Below are 16,579 nucleotides of genomic sequence, written 5' to 3'. Positions count from 1 at the left end.
CTTCTTTCACCTTCGGCTTATGGAACTGCCAATCAGCTGTAAACAAGACTGAATTCATCCAAGCGCTGGTTAATCTATCCAATTTACAAGTGCTTGCTCTGACTGAAACCTGGATCCGCCCAGAAAACACCACCACACCAGCAGCACTCTGTCGACTCTAACTTCTCCCATACGCCAAGATCTGTTGGAAGCAGATGCAGCACTGGTGCCCTCATCTGTAAAAGCTGGATATCCACCAAGCTGTCTCTGCTCAGCAACATCTCTTCCTTTGAACACCATGCAATGAGGTTTACATCTCCAGTTAAACTTGTTGTCATCATATACCGACCACCAGGGTGTCAACTTGAGAACTTCGCTGTAGAACTTGACATGCTACTCTTGGCCCTCCCTGATGAGGAGACACCACTGATTACCATGGGAGACATGAACATCCACACTGAGAAAGCCCAGGCTTCTGACTTCCTGTCTCTTTTGTCATCCTTTGACCTTAAAGAGCGGGCAATACACTTTACTTGATCTTGACTCGCAAATGCTCCACTGCAAACTTGATGGTCACACCCCTACATCCTTCTGACCACTTCTTTATTCAGTTCACAGTCTCTCTGCTGGAGGACACTCTAGTTCCTTCAAATTTATTTTCGTCAAAACCTTTGGACCCTTGCATCAACCCAGCTCTCAAACGTGGTCTTGACCAACCTGCCTCCTCCCAAGGAATTTTCATCACTTGCTTTAATGAGGCCACAGATACTCTTTGTTCCTCTCTTGCCTCATCTCTTAACAGCCGCTGACTGAGGAGGAGGTCTTGAAACTTCTGCTGGACTCTCGACCAACCACCTGTCCACTGGATCTGATACCATCCAATCTCCTTCAAATTTCCTCGGCAGTAAATAACTCAATCACACACATCATCAACTCCTCACTTACAGCTCAAAAATTCTGGAGCGCACAGTCTTGAACCAAGTCTCCGGGTTCCTTTCCGAGAACAACCTGTACAACAACCTGTACGATGCAAATCAGTCTGGCTTCAAACAGGGTCCCTCTACTGAGACTGATCCTGTCTCTAACTGCACTCCTGTCTGCGTCTGGTTCAAGCAGCTGGCCAATCATCAGCTCTTTTGTTGCTAGATCTCTCTTCAGCTTTCAACACTGTTTACCACCAGATCCTCCTCTCTTCACTCACAGAACTTGGTATTTCAGTACTTGGTATTCTGTCCAAACTAAAAAAACCTTTCCACTGGGATGCCTCAAGGATCAGTGCTAGGCCCCCTTCTCTTCTCAATTTACACCAGCTCACTTGGCACAATCATCACAATCATGGCTTCTCATACCATTGTTACGCCGACGATACCCAGCTGTTCCTTTCCTTCCCACCAAACGACCCCACGGTCTCAGCCCACATCTCTGCTTGTCTTGTGGACATCTCCACATGGATGACAGAACACCACCTTCAGCTTAACCTCTCAAAGACGGAGCTCCTTGTCATCCCACCCCGTCCGACCTTATACCGGCCTATCAATATTCAAGAGCTTATTAAGCTCTTTTTGTTGTTATCATTATATTTGTCCAAACAAGTTTACCTTTAGTTGTACCAGGCATTAAAATGAACAAGATATTGAAGAAAAAGGTGGTCTAATAATTTTTTCCATGACTGTATGTTAAAGGAGGTAGTACACATGGGGCTTCCGGTACGTATCCGGTACAGACCAGGAATGAATCAAGAAAGAAACAAAGCACATCGAAGAAACAAAAGAGAGAGAGAAAATTTCAAAAAATAAGATAAAAAGGAAAAGTAAATGCAATTAAACCTATCTTGTATGAGCTGTACCTGTTTCCCGTTGACCAGCAGCGTGAGGCTGTCCAGCAGGCGGTAGATGGAGTAGCGCGGCTGGTGGATGGACAGGATGATGGTGCGCCCGCTGTTCGCCATCCTGAACAACAAACCGCAACACAAAACATGTTTGTCTCCCATCCGTAGACATATAAATGTGACTCTTAGGTTCAGTAACCTCCAGTAACAGTGGTGTAACCTCTTGAGCAGCAGCAGAACGGAGTTGGCGGTGCTGGCGTCCAGCCCGGTGGTCGGCTCGTCCAGGAAGAGGACGGGCGGGTCGATGATCAGCTCCATGCCGATGTTGGTCCTCTTCCTCTCACCGCCGGAGATACCACGGATCAGCTGGGTGCCCACCTGCACACACACACACACACACACACACAACTTTCGACCTCTCTCTTTTTTTTGTTTGCATTCTGTCTATCTTGTTTGTTTTTCGTAGACTATTCAATTCAACTTTATTTATAGAGTGCATTTCATGCACAAGGCAGACTCAATGTGCTTCACAATGTATACACATAATTACAGTTTAAAAAAACAAAAAAAAACAACAACAAAAAAACAAAAAACATATTACTAGACAAGATGCATGAGGCAGGGTGTATTCCTCTGATTGTTAATTAAATTAAGCCTTAAATTAAGCCTTTTGGTGCATTTTGAGACGAGAATACAACAAGAAAATGTTTAAATTGTTTGTTTAAATTAACACGACTCCCCTCTTCTGTTCAGGGTGAGATTAAGCATGTAACAGTATCTATGTAATATAAACATGCAGCTATATGAAATGAACCAATAATACTTACATTTTTTTATTTATTTTTTTCAAACTTTGAAATGGGTCAATTTGACCTGCAACATAACAGGAGGGTTAATAAATCTGTTGGGAAACTCAGGACTTCCCTCTGTCAAACATCTGTCAGCAAATCTCACTAAACATGACTCTGAAGTTTATTTTCACCTCTGAAACCATGATGCTGCAGTTTTATTTGGTGTTCATTATGATGTAATCTGTATTTCCTCTTTCTCTTTTTACTTTCTGGCCACTTTTATTGTCTATTTTTCCTTAAAAGTATTGTCTTTTGAAATCTTATTTCTTATTTTTTCTTTTTATTTCACATCTTTTCTTTCTTCCAAAGTTTTTTTGTCTTCAAAGCTTTTCTTATTTGGCGTCCTTTCAAAGTATCTCTTTCTTCCAAACTCTCATATTTATATATCCTTTTTTTTTTGTGATCCCCTACTTCCTTTTGAAGTCTTGTCTTATAAAATCTTCTTTCTTTTGAAGTTTCGTATTTTTCTTTCTATTTTGGCATGACTTTTATTTTCAATAAATCTGTTGGGAAACGCAGGACTTCCCTCTTTCAAACATCTGTCAGCAAATCTCACTAAACATGACTCTGAAGTTTATTTTCACCTCTGAAACCATGATGCTGCAGTTTGATTTGGTGTTTATTATGATGTAATCTGTATTTCCTCTTTTTCTTTCTTTTTTTTAACTTTCTGGCCACTTATTATTTATATATATTTATATTATTTATTATTATTAAAAAGAAAAGTTGGGTGAATCAAAATTTCAAGGCAACAAACTTCAATAAAATTTTATGTTGGACAATTAAATTAAATATTTTAAGTTTTGTTTTTGAGTTTGCTCAACTCTGAATTCAGATTTTTGTCAACTCAACTGTAGGTTGTACTAACTTATAATTTCACATTGTAATAACTTTTAATCCTTACTTCTGCTAACTTCTGCAATGTGCTGAATTAGCACGATTGTAACGCCGCTATGAAATGTCAGCTAATGTTGCAACCACAATTTTGAGTTAGCATTGATACGCTAATGGCTACTCTTGTAGCTGTAACAAGCAGCGCCGCTAGCATCAGTTAGCCGCTAGCATCAGTTAGTCGCTAACATCAGTTAGCTGCTAGCATCAGTTAGCCACTAGCATCAGTTGGTCGCTAGCATCAGTTGGTCGCTAGCATCAGGTAGCCGCTAGCATCAGTTAGCCGAGCATCAGTTAGTCTCTAGCATCAGTTAGCCGCTAGCATCAGTTAGTCGCTAGCATCAGTTAGTCGCTAGCATCAGTTAGCCGCTAGCATCAGTTAGCCGCTAGCATCAGTTGGTCGCTAGCATCAGTTAGCCGCTAGCATCAGTTGGTCGCTAGCATCAGTTAGCCGCTAGCATCAGTTAGCCGCTAGCATCAGTTAGCCGCTAGCATCAGTTAGCCGCTAGCTATCTGAATTTTTATTTTGGGGTCTTACTTTTTGGCCACTTTTTTTTGTCTTTTTTGACAAAACCACACCAGAAATCCGTTTCGTTCTCCTTCCTGTCGTCCATAATAACGTCAGTGATGGTTTTTCTCACCTTGGAGTCGGCCACCCGGCCCAGTCCCAGCTCCTGGATCAGTCTGTTGACCTTCTGGTCCTTCTCCTCCTGAGAGACGCTGGCTGGGAGTCTCAGCGCGGCGGAGAAGGTGAAGTTCTCCCTGACGGTCAGCGTTCCCATCACCACGTCGTCCTGACAAACAACCAACAAAAACCAACAACTCAAACTAGTCCAGACGGAATGGTCCAAGAAGTGAAAGTGAGGAGCATTTATGGGTATAAGTCAGGAACCGGCCTACTTTACTTATTCCAAGGGTGCTGAATCCAAAAAAATGGTTCCCAAGCTAAATTTTGAGTTTTTGACTCTCATTTGCATATCAAAATGGCTGCCATTGGTCGTTGGACCATTTCCCCTTGGTTTTTTTGTAAGTAGGCAATCAAAGATGAGGAAATTAAGTTTCTGGATCTATAGTCTAGAGTCAGAGCAAGGATATAGTGGAGGCTCACTGTCTTTTTATGTATATGTACACTACCTGTCAAAAGTTTTAGAACACCCCAACTTTTCCAGTTTTTTATTGAAATTCAAGCAGTTCAAGTCAAATGAACAGCTTGAAAGGGTCCAAAGGTAAGTGGTGAACTGCCAGAGGTAAATAAAAAAAGGTAAGCTTAACCAAAACTGGAAAATAATGTACATTTCAGAATTATACAAGTCATTTTGTGTCTTTTTTTTGTCATTTTGTGTCTTTTTTTAGTCCTTTAGTCCAACATAAAATGTGATTTTGAATCTTTTTTTTACTTTCAAAACACTATCATGCTCAATGAAGAATTTTAAATGTTGCAAATGTGCATTAATTTCAGAGTAGACTGAGACATTAAACTGCATCATTTTCAATTAAATTCTGGAAAAGTTGGTGTGTTCTAAAACTTTTGACCAGTAGTGTACATATATGCAAAATACCAACTTTTAAGGTTAAATTAAGCATTATTTGTGTGTTTTTTTTAAGGCCGACATAAATATTCAATCAATATCACTTTTAAATGTTCCAGTTGGTATTTTGCATATATATATATATATATATATATATATATATAAAAAAAAGACACTGAGCCTGCACTATATCCTTGCTCTGACTCTAGACTATAGATCCAGAAACTTAATTTCCTCATCTTTGATTGCCTACTTACAAAAAAACTAAGGGGAAATGGTCCAATGACTGAGCAAGATGGGCAATTGGTGGCCATTTGATACAAATTAGAAGGTCAAAACCTCAAAATTTTGCTTGGGAACCATTTTTTTTGGACTCAGCACCCTTGAGATATGTAAGGTAGGCCGGTTCCTGACTTGTACCCATAAATGCTCCTCACTTCCTATAGGAGGCCTTTATTCTGAAATCCGTCTAGACTAAACGTGCACTTTCACTCATTTCGGGCCGAAGAAGCCGCTCTCATTGTTCCCTTATTGGTCCTTCCTGTCCCGGGCAGGAAGCCCTCCTGAATCAAAGCCAACCTATTGGCTCCTGCAGACTGACTTCCTGTCTGACTTCCTGTCTGACTTCCTGTCCGTCTCACCCACCTGCACCACGTATCCGGACAGACACTTGAAGTTCGGAGGCTGATGAGCTCCGTCGATCAGGACTTCTCCGGTCAGACCTGCCGGGTCCTTTCTGGCTGCCAGGACATCCAGAAACCTGAAGACAAACGTGTCCCGTTAAAGACAGCAAGCTCTTATTTTTATTCATTTTATTTTATTATTTAATTTTTATTGTGCAATGTGTGTGTGTGTGTGCATGCATGTGTGCATGCGTCAGTTATAGATCTAGTAGTTAAGTATTAATATATGATAATAAATATTATGTATCATTAGGCAGAGAAAGCGGTACTACTAAAATGTAAATAGAATAAATAAATAAAATAATAATAATAAAATAAAATAATAAAAATATGAATATATATATACACATTATTATTATTATTATATATAATATATATTTATAAAATATAAACATATTTATATATATATATATAAATAAATAAATGAAAAGGGAGCATGCATGAGCAACAATAATACTAACTAGAAAATTTCCTCTGGGGAAATTCTGAAAGAGCCACGGGGGCTACTGCCGGTGTGTGTACACTATGATGAGATTCTTCAGAGATTTCAAACAATTAATACTAGTAATGTTATGATACTATATAATATACAAGGAGCACACCTACAACAAGCATTCCTCTTCAAGTATTTATTTATACAGCAACCTATGACCTTTAACCTTTAACCTCAAAATGTGCGTGCGTGTATCTGTAACTGTAATCACATCAAAGCATCAAAACATCAAAGCTTGGGTCGACCAATCAGAGCAGAGCAATCAACAGCATTAACAGCTGTGGAATCTTCTGGCAGAGTGACAGCAGCCAGAGGTGGGCAGAGTGAAATTTCTGGCCTCGAACAGAAAACATTTTTGGCAAAACCATAATACCTATCATTGATCCGACTTCACTTTGAGCGTCCTGACTTCTTCCTGAACGTCTACATATGGTTTTTTTTAAGAAAAATTAAAAAATAGCTTTGTTAGAGCGATCTAAAAAAACTGTTCCATCTTCCCTTTTTCCGAAATCTCCCTGCGTTTTTAATATGGAGCCAATGAGGCTGTTGGTGGTGTTGGTGGATCATCTGTGCGTCCTACGCCCAAACTATAACTCTGACAGCTTTACCAGAGGATTGTGAGGGAGAAGACTAATTTTCCTACGTTTCTATGTATAAATTATTTCTGTAGAGTGGAATTTGCGGCCTGGAGCGCAGTTTTCAAATTTATTTTTTGACAGTTTTTCCTCTCCCTCTACACTCTGGCGATGATGTCACACACTGTGACACGAACATTCCGTGCAATACACACCCATTATAATCTCAGAATTTCTCCAAAAATGATCATGGTCATTGAACAGGGATTGATAAAAAACTATATGACCTATGGAAACGTGGATTAATACACCGATACACAAGACTTGTGTCTACTGTTTAAAGTTTAAATGGAGTCTCTAGGTGAAATTATGCCGGAGAAGTAGACGTTTAAAAATCTCCAATTATTGTTCTTTTTCGCTCATTTTTTGTCGGCCGTCCCATTCACTTCAATGCAAATTGAATGCAGCTATTGCTGTATGGGACCAGTGCTGGGGAGATTGCCCCGAGACCCTAATAATAATAAAGAGACTTACGATGACTTTCCGCTCCCCGTCGCTCCCATGATGGCGTTCAGCCCCGGCTTCATGAACCCACTGAGAGAGAAGAGAGAGAGAGAGAGAGATGTTAAATCTGATTAACTTTCATATTTAAATCTGCTTTTTAGTCCTTTCAGTCTCCTTTTTCAGTGTAACTGTTGTTTGTGTTTTCTCTTATTGCTTTTACTTTTACTGTAATAGTTTTTGCAGTTTTAATATTTATACTGCAATGGTTACCAACTGCTTTTCAAACTGCTTTAATCATTATTTTTTTGCGCTCGTTAGTTGTTGTAGCTGTAATTGATAACAACTTTACACTGTTTCTTACTAATTGTTTTTATTATGTAAAGTGTCTTTGAGTACCTTATTAAGCATCTTACAAATAAGATGTATTATTATTATTTATGATTATATTATTATTATTATTATTATTATTATTATATGAATGGGGTGAACCAGATCTGTTCAAATTTGAAATAAATAAACAACAATAAAGGAAAACAATTTAAAATAATGTTTTTTTCTATATGTTTTCCTTGTCTTTGCCATTTCAAGGAAAATACACACTATAAATGATTAAACTAATTCTAATGTAATTCACATGAATACATTTTTTTCCTTTAAAAAAAAAAGCTTTTTATTTAATTTAAATATTTTTCCTGACATCGGACCTCATAATTAATTAAATAATAAAAATTAAAATAAATAAATATAATAATAATAATAATATTTATAATTAAATGTAAAATACAAATTAATAAAGCATTTGTAAATCAAGAAAAAGGAATAATTTGACATTTTGGGAAATTTTATTATTTTTTGCAAATGATTAAACTAATTCTAATGTAATTCACATGAATAAATTTTTTTCCTTTTAAAAAAAAAAGCTTTTTATTTAATTTTAATTTTTTTCCTGACATAGGACCTCATAATTAATTAAATAATAAAAGTAAAAATAAATAAATATAATAATAATAATAATATTTATAATCCATCCATCCATTTTCTTCCGCGTATCCGGGGCCGGGTCGCGGTTTATAATTAAATGTAAAATACAAAATAATAATAATAATACATTTTTTTTTTATTTGGGGGCGCCTTTTTTGGCACTCAAGGACACCGTACAAAAAAGATAGAAAAGATTCAGCAATAAAATACACAGAATTAATAACAATACAATACAAAAAAATATATATATAATAATAATAAAGCATTTGTAAATCAAGAAAAAACAATAATTTGACATTTTGGGAAATTTGATTATTTTTTGTTGCATGAGGTGATTTATAATGAGCATAAAGATTAGCTGAAAATATATCTATATAAAAAGCAATTTGTAATTTTTATATTTTTTTATATCTTATATATATTTTTTTAAAAACAAACAGATTAAACAGATTTGATGTTCTATAGTTGCTGGTAGAGAACCAGGCTAGCAGTTTCCCCCTGTTTCCAGTCTTTATGCTAAGCTAAGCTAAAGCTCTCTGTATTTATATGTGTTGAAACAGCAGTTTTCACTTCTGTGTTCCTGTGACGTGACTGTTGGTGAACTTTGTCCTTTAGGTGTAGTTTCATAAATTTGAGGAACTGAAAGTCATTTTTGTGGTTTATGCAAAGAGAGTAAATTGAGACATTTCAGCTGCTGTTTGGAAACAGTTTGATTCATCTTATTTTGGCGTTTTTGCTGAGTCAGGATCAGGACTTCCTCCTGAAATAAATCAGCAAATTCTAGAAAAACACGTTTCTAAGATTATCACAACATGACATCGCAGTTTTGTTTTAGCCTCCAAAATCAATTTTTATTTTCCTCAAATCATTTTTTAAAAGTTCTTCGAAGGAGCTGAGGATATTTTCAGTTATTTTTAGAAATTTTAAACTTGAACTGACTTTTGTTTTGATGACTTCGACTTTCCAGCCAAGTCATGAGTCAGCAAATCTCATAAAACATGACGCTGCACTTTGTTTTCACCTCTGAAAACATGACGCTGCATTTCTTTATGTGTTCAAGATGACGGAACTTTATTTCTTTAATCTTATTTTTCTATTTTGTGTGTCCTCTCTCTTTCTTTTTTTTTCCATTTCTTTCTTATTTTTGCATCTTTTCTGTCTTTAAAAATCTCTTATTTTGGTATCCTTACTTTCTTTCGATGTCTTGTCTTTTGAAAACTTCTTTCACTTAACGTTTCTTATTTTTATATAATAATTTATATTTCCAAGTTTTACCAACTTAAATCACTGTTTTAGGCAAAAAAATAGCCTACAAGTTGGCTTTTTTTTGCAGTGCTCCAGATGTTTAACCTACAAATACAAACCAAATGTTTAACTTCCTGCCTCCTCAGATAAACAGTTGCTCCTGTCAAGCCACAACCAGGTAGGAGACACTCCTACCTGCTGTAAATGTACATTTTTAGCCAAAGGAAACCTGAAAAAGAATATGTGGTTTGTGTTCTCTTTGTGTTTGAAGGATGATGAAACTGTTGGATTCCAGAGAAGTTGCAGAGTTTAGATTCCCAGGACTAAAAGGTCAGATCGTTCTGTGCACAATCATAAAATATGGAGGTTTTTCATAAGCTCTGGGTTGGAAAACACGCTGACGGGACAGGTGACAGACACTCTCACGTGAAGCAGTAAACGCTCCAACGTTTCTTTAAAAAACACTCTGAACCAACCTTCAACTTTGAGTTCAGCTGGTCAATGATTACACATGCTGAACAATAAAATACCAGAGATACCAGCCGCTATAAACCCAACGCACACACTGCACTTTGGCCCACTGCATTTTTCATAATACATAATTAAAGACTTTGATCATTTTCATAACAGGTCATAATGAAAGATTTTAAGGGTTTATATGTGCAGATTATAACACAGAATATGTGACCTCTTGGTGAGTTCAAACTAAAGCTCAATGAATAAACAAAACACAAAACAGAACTCTGAATTGTTTCGTTTGAACGTCATTTGTTTTTTAGTTCATAGGAAATATAAAAAAAATGCCATTAACATGAAATATGTGAGGAAATATTACCTGCTGTTGGTAAAATTGAGAATCAATATGAATTTGTGTTAAGAGGAATACTTTTATTTTGAAAGCAGGAAGTCACCTGTTGAGGCTAACAGCTTGAATGCAGGATTTCAGAGGCTCCTTTGGTCTACTTTTTTATGTTGTTCTTTGTAAAACTGCAGCATATTGGAGAGTAATTGTTCCATTTTAAAGACTCCCAATTTGGTCTTTATTTGAAGCCTCCACTATACAACAATGACCTGAACAAGAAACTCTAAAACCCCAAAAAGTCTGTGGACACCTTTAAAAAAGGGCTTAAAACTGTAAAACTGTAGCTTGCTAAGCTAACTACTTAGGTAACTTCTTGGCTAAGTAGTTAGCTAAGTAGTTTGCTAAGCTAACTACTTAGCTGACTTCTTGGCTAAGTAGTTAGCTTAGCAAGCTACTTAGCCAAGTAGTTAGCTATGTAATAATACAAAAACGTTTTTTCTTCATGAAGTATGAGAGGCAAAATGGAAATAATAATCTTTTGTTATCAATAACAAGATATTTAAAGAATTCTTGGAATATCCAATCATAAAATAAGTTGATATCAAAAGATAGAGCACAGAAACACACAGCAAGAATTATATAACATGGGAAATGAAGGCGGGTCATTTTTGACCCATGTTGTGCATTAGAAGGGGGGGTCAATATGTTGAGCATCAAAGGGTTAAACATGCAAAAATTTGAACCTTTGAGGAAAATCGAGGATGTGGGGTTCACCCTCTGATGACCATGAGTGTCTGTGCCAAGGGTCATGGTTATCCAACACGTTTCTGTGAGCGTAACACCCTGAACTTTCTCAGTGGAGGCAGTTCAGCATCCTGCATCTGTGTCTGTTTGTTGCTTCAAGCAGAGACTCATTGTTTTCTCACAAGCCAGTAAGTTTCTGGACAAAGAAAACTTCCTTCCTTTGCCTCCGAACACGCCATTTGATCCGTGCGGGCCTTGATCGAGTCACGTTTACCTCCAGAAAGTTGGACGACCAAAGCCAGATTAGCGGGTCAACGAGTTAAGTGGCGCGGTTTCAATATCAGGAAGGTGGTTTCTGATTGAAATGTCAGGCGTATGGAAGTAAATCTGTGTCATCGGAGTTTGAAATAAAAAAGACGTTGAATTTCTAGCACTGAATATTTCTGCATTGAAATTATGCGTCTGAATGTTTTTCAGTGTTAAAATTCAACCGCAAAAAATTCAACTGCAAAAAATTCAACCTCAAAAAATTCAACCGCAAAAAATCCAACCTAAAAATTTGCATTTTAAATTTTTGCGGTTGAATTTTTTGCGGTTGAATTTCTAGCCCATGCATTGAAATTATGTATCTGAATGTTTTTCAACGTTAAAAATTCAACCTCAAAAAATTCAACCGCAAAAAATTCAAACGCAAATTTTTAGGTTGAATTTTTTGCGGTTTAATTTTTTGTGGTTGAATTTTAACGCAGAAAAACATTCAGATACATAATTTCAATGCAGAAATATTCAGTGCTAGAAATTCAACGTCTTTTTTATTTCAAACTCCGATGACACAGATTTACTTCCATACAGGCGTGTGTCAGTGTACTCACTTGAGGTCGATGAGGATGTCTTTGGTCGTACCCTTCTTTCCACACAGACAGCCTCCTCCCACTTTCACCTTGTAGTTGATGTTGTGGAAGCTAACGGTGGCGCCGCGCCGCTGCTGGCCCGCACCTGCAGACTGAAACACCGTTAATTCACCCCGAAACTTTCCAAAATGTGTGTCGACATTGTCAAGACATTTATTTTTTGCTAATTGCTTTTTAGTAAAAATCTAATAATTTTCTTTAGAGTTAAGAATATTCGGTAAAATCCACTCCGAATAACAAAATTTGAAATATCTTTTAAAAAAATGTATAAATGAATAAATAAAGTAAAATGTAAAAAATAAATAACTTTGAAACTACGGCAAAGAAAATGATTAGAAATTATATTTAAAATATCCATAGAAATAATTGAAAAAATTATATATATATATATATATATATATATATATCTCAAGACGTTTATTATTTATCATTATTTGTAGCTCTAAATGTGTGTCTTATAAATATAATATTGTTGATGTTTACTGCACTGTTAGGCAGGCTTGAGAGTGTTATTTAGCGCTCGCGGTTAGCGTTGGCATCGCCGCTAGCTTGCGTTAGCATTGTCACTAACACCCGTTAGCATAGGGCTAACTTCATTAGCTTTCAGGCTAGCACTTGGTTAGGTGTTGCTAGCAGTTAACTGCTAATGTTTAGCTAAGACACTGTGTTTAAGTTTTTGGGTTACTATGTTACTGCAATTCATTACTTTAATTCATAAGAATACATTATATATTATAATAATAATATAATAAAAAAAAATATATATAAAATATATAAAATAATAAATAATAAATAAATGAATAAATAATAATAATAAATAAATAATAAAATAAAATATAATAATATTTAAAAAGAGTAAATGCTTGTTTAATGTAAAAAGTAAAAATAGCTATTTAAAGCTACAATTTCATTAATATTATTGTATGTAACTTGTTGTTTTTGTATTAATCATTTCAGGTTTATGACCTGTGGTCACCTGTGGTCATTTTGTAACAAATAAAAGAAGACCAAGGATAAAACACGAGTTATTGCTTCAGTGTGCTTCCTGTCGAGCCTTTTCGGAGGGCTGAATTTTTAAAATCCGAACAGACATAAAGAAAAGGAAGGTACCTGGTGTTTAGAGGCTCCATTCAGCCCCAGCTCCACCGTCACTTTGCTGTCCGGCATCTTTGACCGATCTCCTCCTGAAACGTCACAGAAACATTTTACTAGCTGCTAGTAAAAAAAAACAGAAAAAAACAAAAAAAAAAACAGAAAAGCTAAAAAAACTAAAAAAACAGAAAGCTTTTAATTATGTATCTTGTTATGAATTAATTAATTTCAATGTTTTCATCGTTGTCCTGATAATTAAAGTGTGATCTTTAGAAGCAACACTGATTTTTCTTAAGTAAATGTTTAAAAGTTTAACAGTAACCGCGTGAAACCAGCTATCAGGATTAGCGTTCGGATAACCTGAGTAATTATTTCAAAACATACTGCATGGAAAAAGTTAAAGTAAAAAAAATTACTTTACATTTAAAAAGGAGTTGGAGGGTTGTGACTCTTACTATTAATTTTCCAAAAGCCAAATTATAAATAACGGATCAAAACTTTGTTTATGTCCCTTAAGTGGCTAAAGGTAGCATACTTGGCTAACTATCTTATAAAAGTAACAGTGTTTACCTCCAAGGTCAATGAGCTAGCTGCGTTATTTTTGTAGGATTATTAATAGAATTTTAGTTAAAGATAAATAAAACCAACGTGTTCTTGCTGCTCCTGGATGCTCTATCAAAGTTTAAGATAACATTAGCAGCTCTGTCATACTTTATATTAGCCTAAATAAATAAATGAAGTTTAAACTCCCATAACTCTTTTTCCAAAGCCAAGCAATTTATTAGCGAGCAACATTATTCTGCCAGGTTACAGGATTTATACAGTCTATGGTTACAGCTCAGAGAAAGACAGATATCCAAATTTAAGCTAACGTTAGCAGCTCTGTCCAATTTTTTATTACATTAGCTGAAGTTTAGGATCCAGCCAAAGTTGTTGTTTTTGCCCCTAAACCCTGGACTATTTAGCTGACTACAGTATTTTGTGAGTTTTACAGGTTAGAGAAGACAAACTAATCCACTGTGTGCGGTCCCATATCAGAATTTAAGCTAACGTTAGCAGATCTGTCCTACTTTTATTAGTCTAAATTTGCTGAAGTTTAAACTCCAATAACTCTTTTTCAAAGCCAAGGAACTTATTGTTAGTTAGCTTCATTATTTTGCCAAGTTACAAGATTTATGCAGTCGATGGTTACAGGTCAGAAAAAAACAGATATCCAAATTTAAGCTAACGTTAGCAGCTGTGTCCTACTTTTTATTACATTAGCTGAAGTTTAGGATCCAGCCAAAGTTGTTTTTGCCCCTAAAGCCTGGACTATTTAGCTGACTACAGTATTTTGTGAGTTTTACAGGTTAGAGAAGACAAACTAATCCACTGTGTGCGGTCCCATATCAGAATTTAAGCTAACGTTAGCAGATCTGTCCTACTTTTATTAGTCTAAATTTGCTGAAGTTTAAACTCCAATAACTCTTTTTCAAAGCCAAGGAACTTATTGTTAGTTAGCTTCATTATTTTGCCAAGTTACAAGATTTATGCAGTCTATGGTTACAGGTCAGAAAAAAACAGATATCCAAATTTAAGCTAACGTTAGCAGCTGTGTCCTACTTTTTATTACATTAGCTGAAGTTTAGGATCCAGCCAAAGTTGTTTTTGCCCCTAAAGCCTGGACTATTTAGCTGACTACAGTTTTTTGTGAGTTTTACAGGTTAGAGAAAGACAAACTAATCCACTGTGTACGGTCCCATATCAGAATTTAAGCCAACGTTAGCAGATCTGTCCTACTTTTATTGGTCTAAATTTGCGAAAGTTTAAACTCCAATAACTCTTTTTCAAAGTCAAGCAAGTTATTGTTAGTAAGCTTCATTATTTTGCCAAGTTACAAGATTTATGCAGTCTATGGTTACAGCTCAGAGAAAGACAGATATCCAAATTTAAGCTAACGTTAGCAGCTCTGTCCTACTTTTTATTACATTAGCTGAAGTTTAGGATCCAGGCAAAGTTGTTGTTTTGGCCCTGGAGCCTCGAATTGTTAGCTAACTATTTTATTTTGTGAGTTTTACAGGTTATATTAGAGAAAGACGAACTAATCCACTGTGTGCTATCTGGTCCCATATCAGAATTTAAGCTAACGTGAGCAGCTCTGTCCTACTTTTATTGTCCTAAATTTGCGGAGGTTTAAACTCCAATAACTATTTTTTCAAAGCCAAGCAACTTATTGTTGGCTGGATACATTATTTTGCCTGGTTACAGGATTTATAGAGGTTACAGGTTAGAGAAAGACAAATGAATCCATTGTGTGCTATCTGGCTCTGGATAACACAGTTTAAGCTAACGTTAGCACCGTTAACAGATCTGTCCTACTGTTTATTAGATTAGCTGAAGTTTAGGATCCAACCAAAGTTGTTGTTTTTCCCTCTGAAGCCTGGATTCATTAGTTAACAGCATTATTTTATGAGTTTTACAGGTTAGAGAAAGACAAACTAATCCACTGTGTGCTTGTTGGTCCCATATCAGAATTTAAGCTAACGTGAGCAGATCTGCTCCTATTTTTTATTAGATTTGCAGAAGGTAAATCTCCAGTAATTCCAGCCAAACTTTCATCCCCACTGAAGCCAAATAGGTTTATTGTTAGCTAGCTGCAGTATTTTGTGCGGTTACAGGTAATGTTAGAGAAAGACAAACAAATAAACAGCCACTTCTGGATGCTAAACCAGAATTTAACGTTAGCAGCTTTGTCCTGTAGTTTACTCTCCAGTAACTTCAGCCAAACTTTTTAAATTTACTTTTTTTATAGGTAACTACAAGAAAAAGACAAATAACGCCACTGTGTGCCAGCTGGCTAGTATATCAGAATTTAAGCTTGAATTAATTTAAGCTTAAACGTTAGCAGCAGCCTTTTACTTTTATATACTAGCTTAAAACTCCAGTAACTCTTCCAAAGATAAGGAGTTTATTCTTCACTAACTACATTATTTTGTTATTTTAGAGTTATTGTTATTTTTGTTCCTGGATGCTATACCAGCCAACGGGAGCAGATTTGTTTACTCTCGAGTAATTTAAACCAAACTTCTTTTTTCTTCAAAGTGGCATTTACAGTATTTGGGGAGGTTACAGGTTATGTTAGAGAAAGAAAATGTATCATAGATATATATAAATATTTATTATATGTACACTACCGGTCAAAAGTTTTAGAACACCCCAATTTTTCCAGTTTTTTATTAAAATTCAAGCAGTTCAAGTCAAATGAACAGCTTGAAAGGGTCCAAAGGTAAGTGGTGAACTGCCAGAGGTAAATAAAAAAAGGTAAGCTTAACCAAAACTGGAAAATAATGTACATTTCAGAATTATACAAGTAGGCCTTTTTCAGGGAACAAGAAATGGGTTAACAACTTAACTCTATGGAGTCTTGGGCTATTTTGTCCATTTTTGAATTCTTTTCATGTCTTTGTAAGTCATTTTGTGTCTTTTTTTGGT

At 35.9% G+C, this 16,579-nt stretch overlaps 1 protein-coding gene across 3 annotated transcripts in view; it reads right to left on the bottom strand.

Moving 5' to 3' along the window:
* Nucleotides 1–16,579, bottom strand: part of LOC131990040 (broad substrate specificity ATP-binding cassette transporter ABCG2-like) — a 28,352-nt gene that overhangs the window by 8,855 nt on the left and 2,918 nt on the right. The window contains exons 2-8 of one of the 3 annotated variants that reach the window (XM_059355426.1): nucleotides 13,127–13,200; nucleotides 11,978–12,108; nucleotides 7,364–7,423; nucleotides 5,724–5,838; nucleotides 4,191–4,343; nucleotides 2,028–2,185; nucleotides 1,826–1,928 (exon numbers count right to left, since the gene is read on the bottom strand). In XM_059355426.1, coding sequence (XP_059211409.1) covers nucleotides 1,826–1,928; nucleotides 2,028–2,185; nucleotides 4,191–4,343; nucleotides 5,724–5,838; nucleotides 7,364–7,423; nucleotides 11,978–12,108; nucleotides 13,127–13,183 — 777 coding nt within the window. In that variant the 5' untranslated portion in view covers nucleotides 13,184–13,200. Of the gene's footprint in view, nucleotides 1–1,825; nucleotides 1,929–2,027; nucleotides 2,186–4,190; nucleotides 4,344–5,723; nucleotides 5,839–7,363; nucleotides 7,424–11,977; nucleotides 12,109–13,126; nucleotides 13,201–16,579 lie in introns of those variants that run through there. The other 2 variants (XM_059355424.1, XM_059355425.1) reach the window with 2 other exon arrangements.

Source organism: Centropristis striata, chromosome 17, assembly GCF_030273125.1.
Source record: "Centropristis striata isolate RG_2023a ecotype Rhode Island chromosome 17, C.striata_1.0, whole genome shotgun sequence".
NCBI classification, from domain to species: domain Eukaryota; kingdom Metazoa; phylum Chordata; class Actinopteri; order Perciformes; family Serranidae; genus Centropristis; species Centropristis striata.
This window is presented reverse-complemented; position numbering and strand designations above follow the sequence as displayed.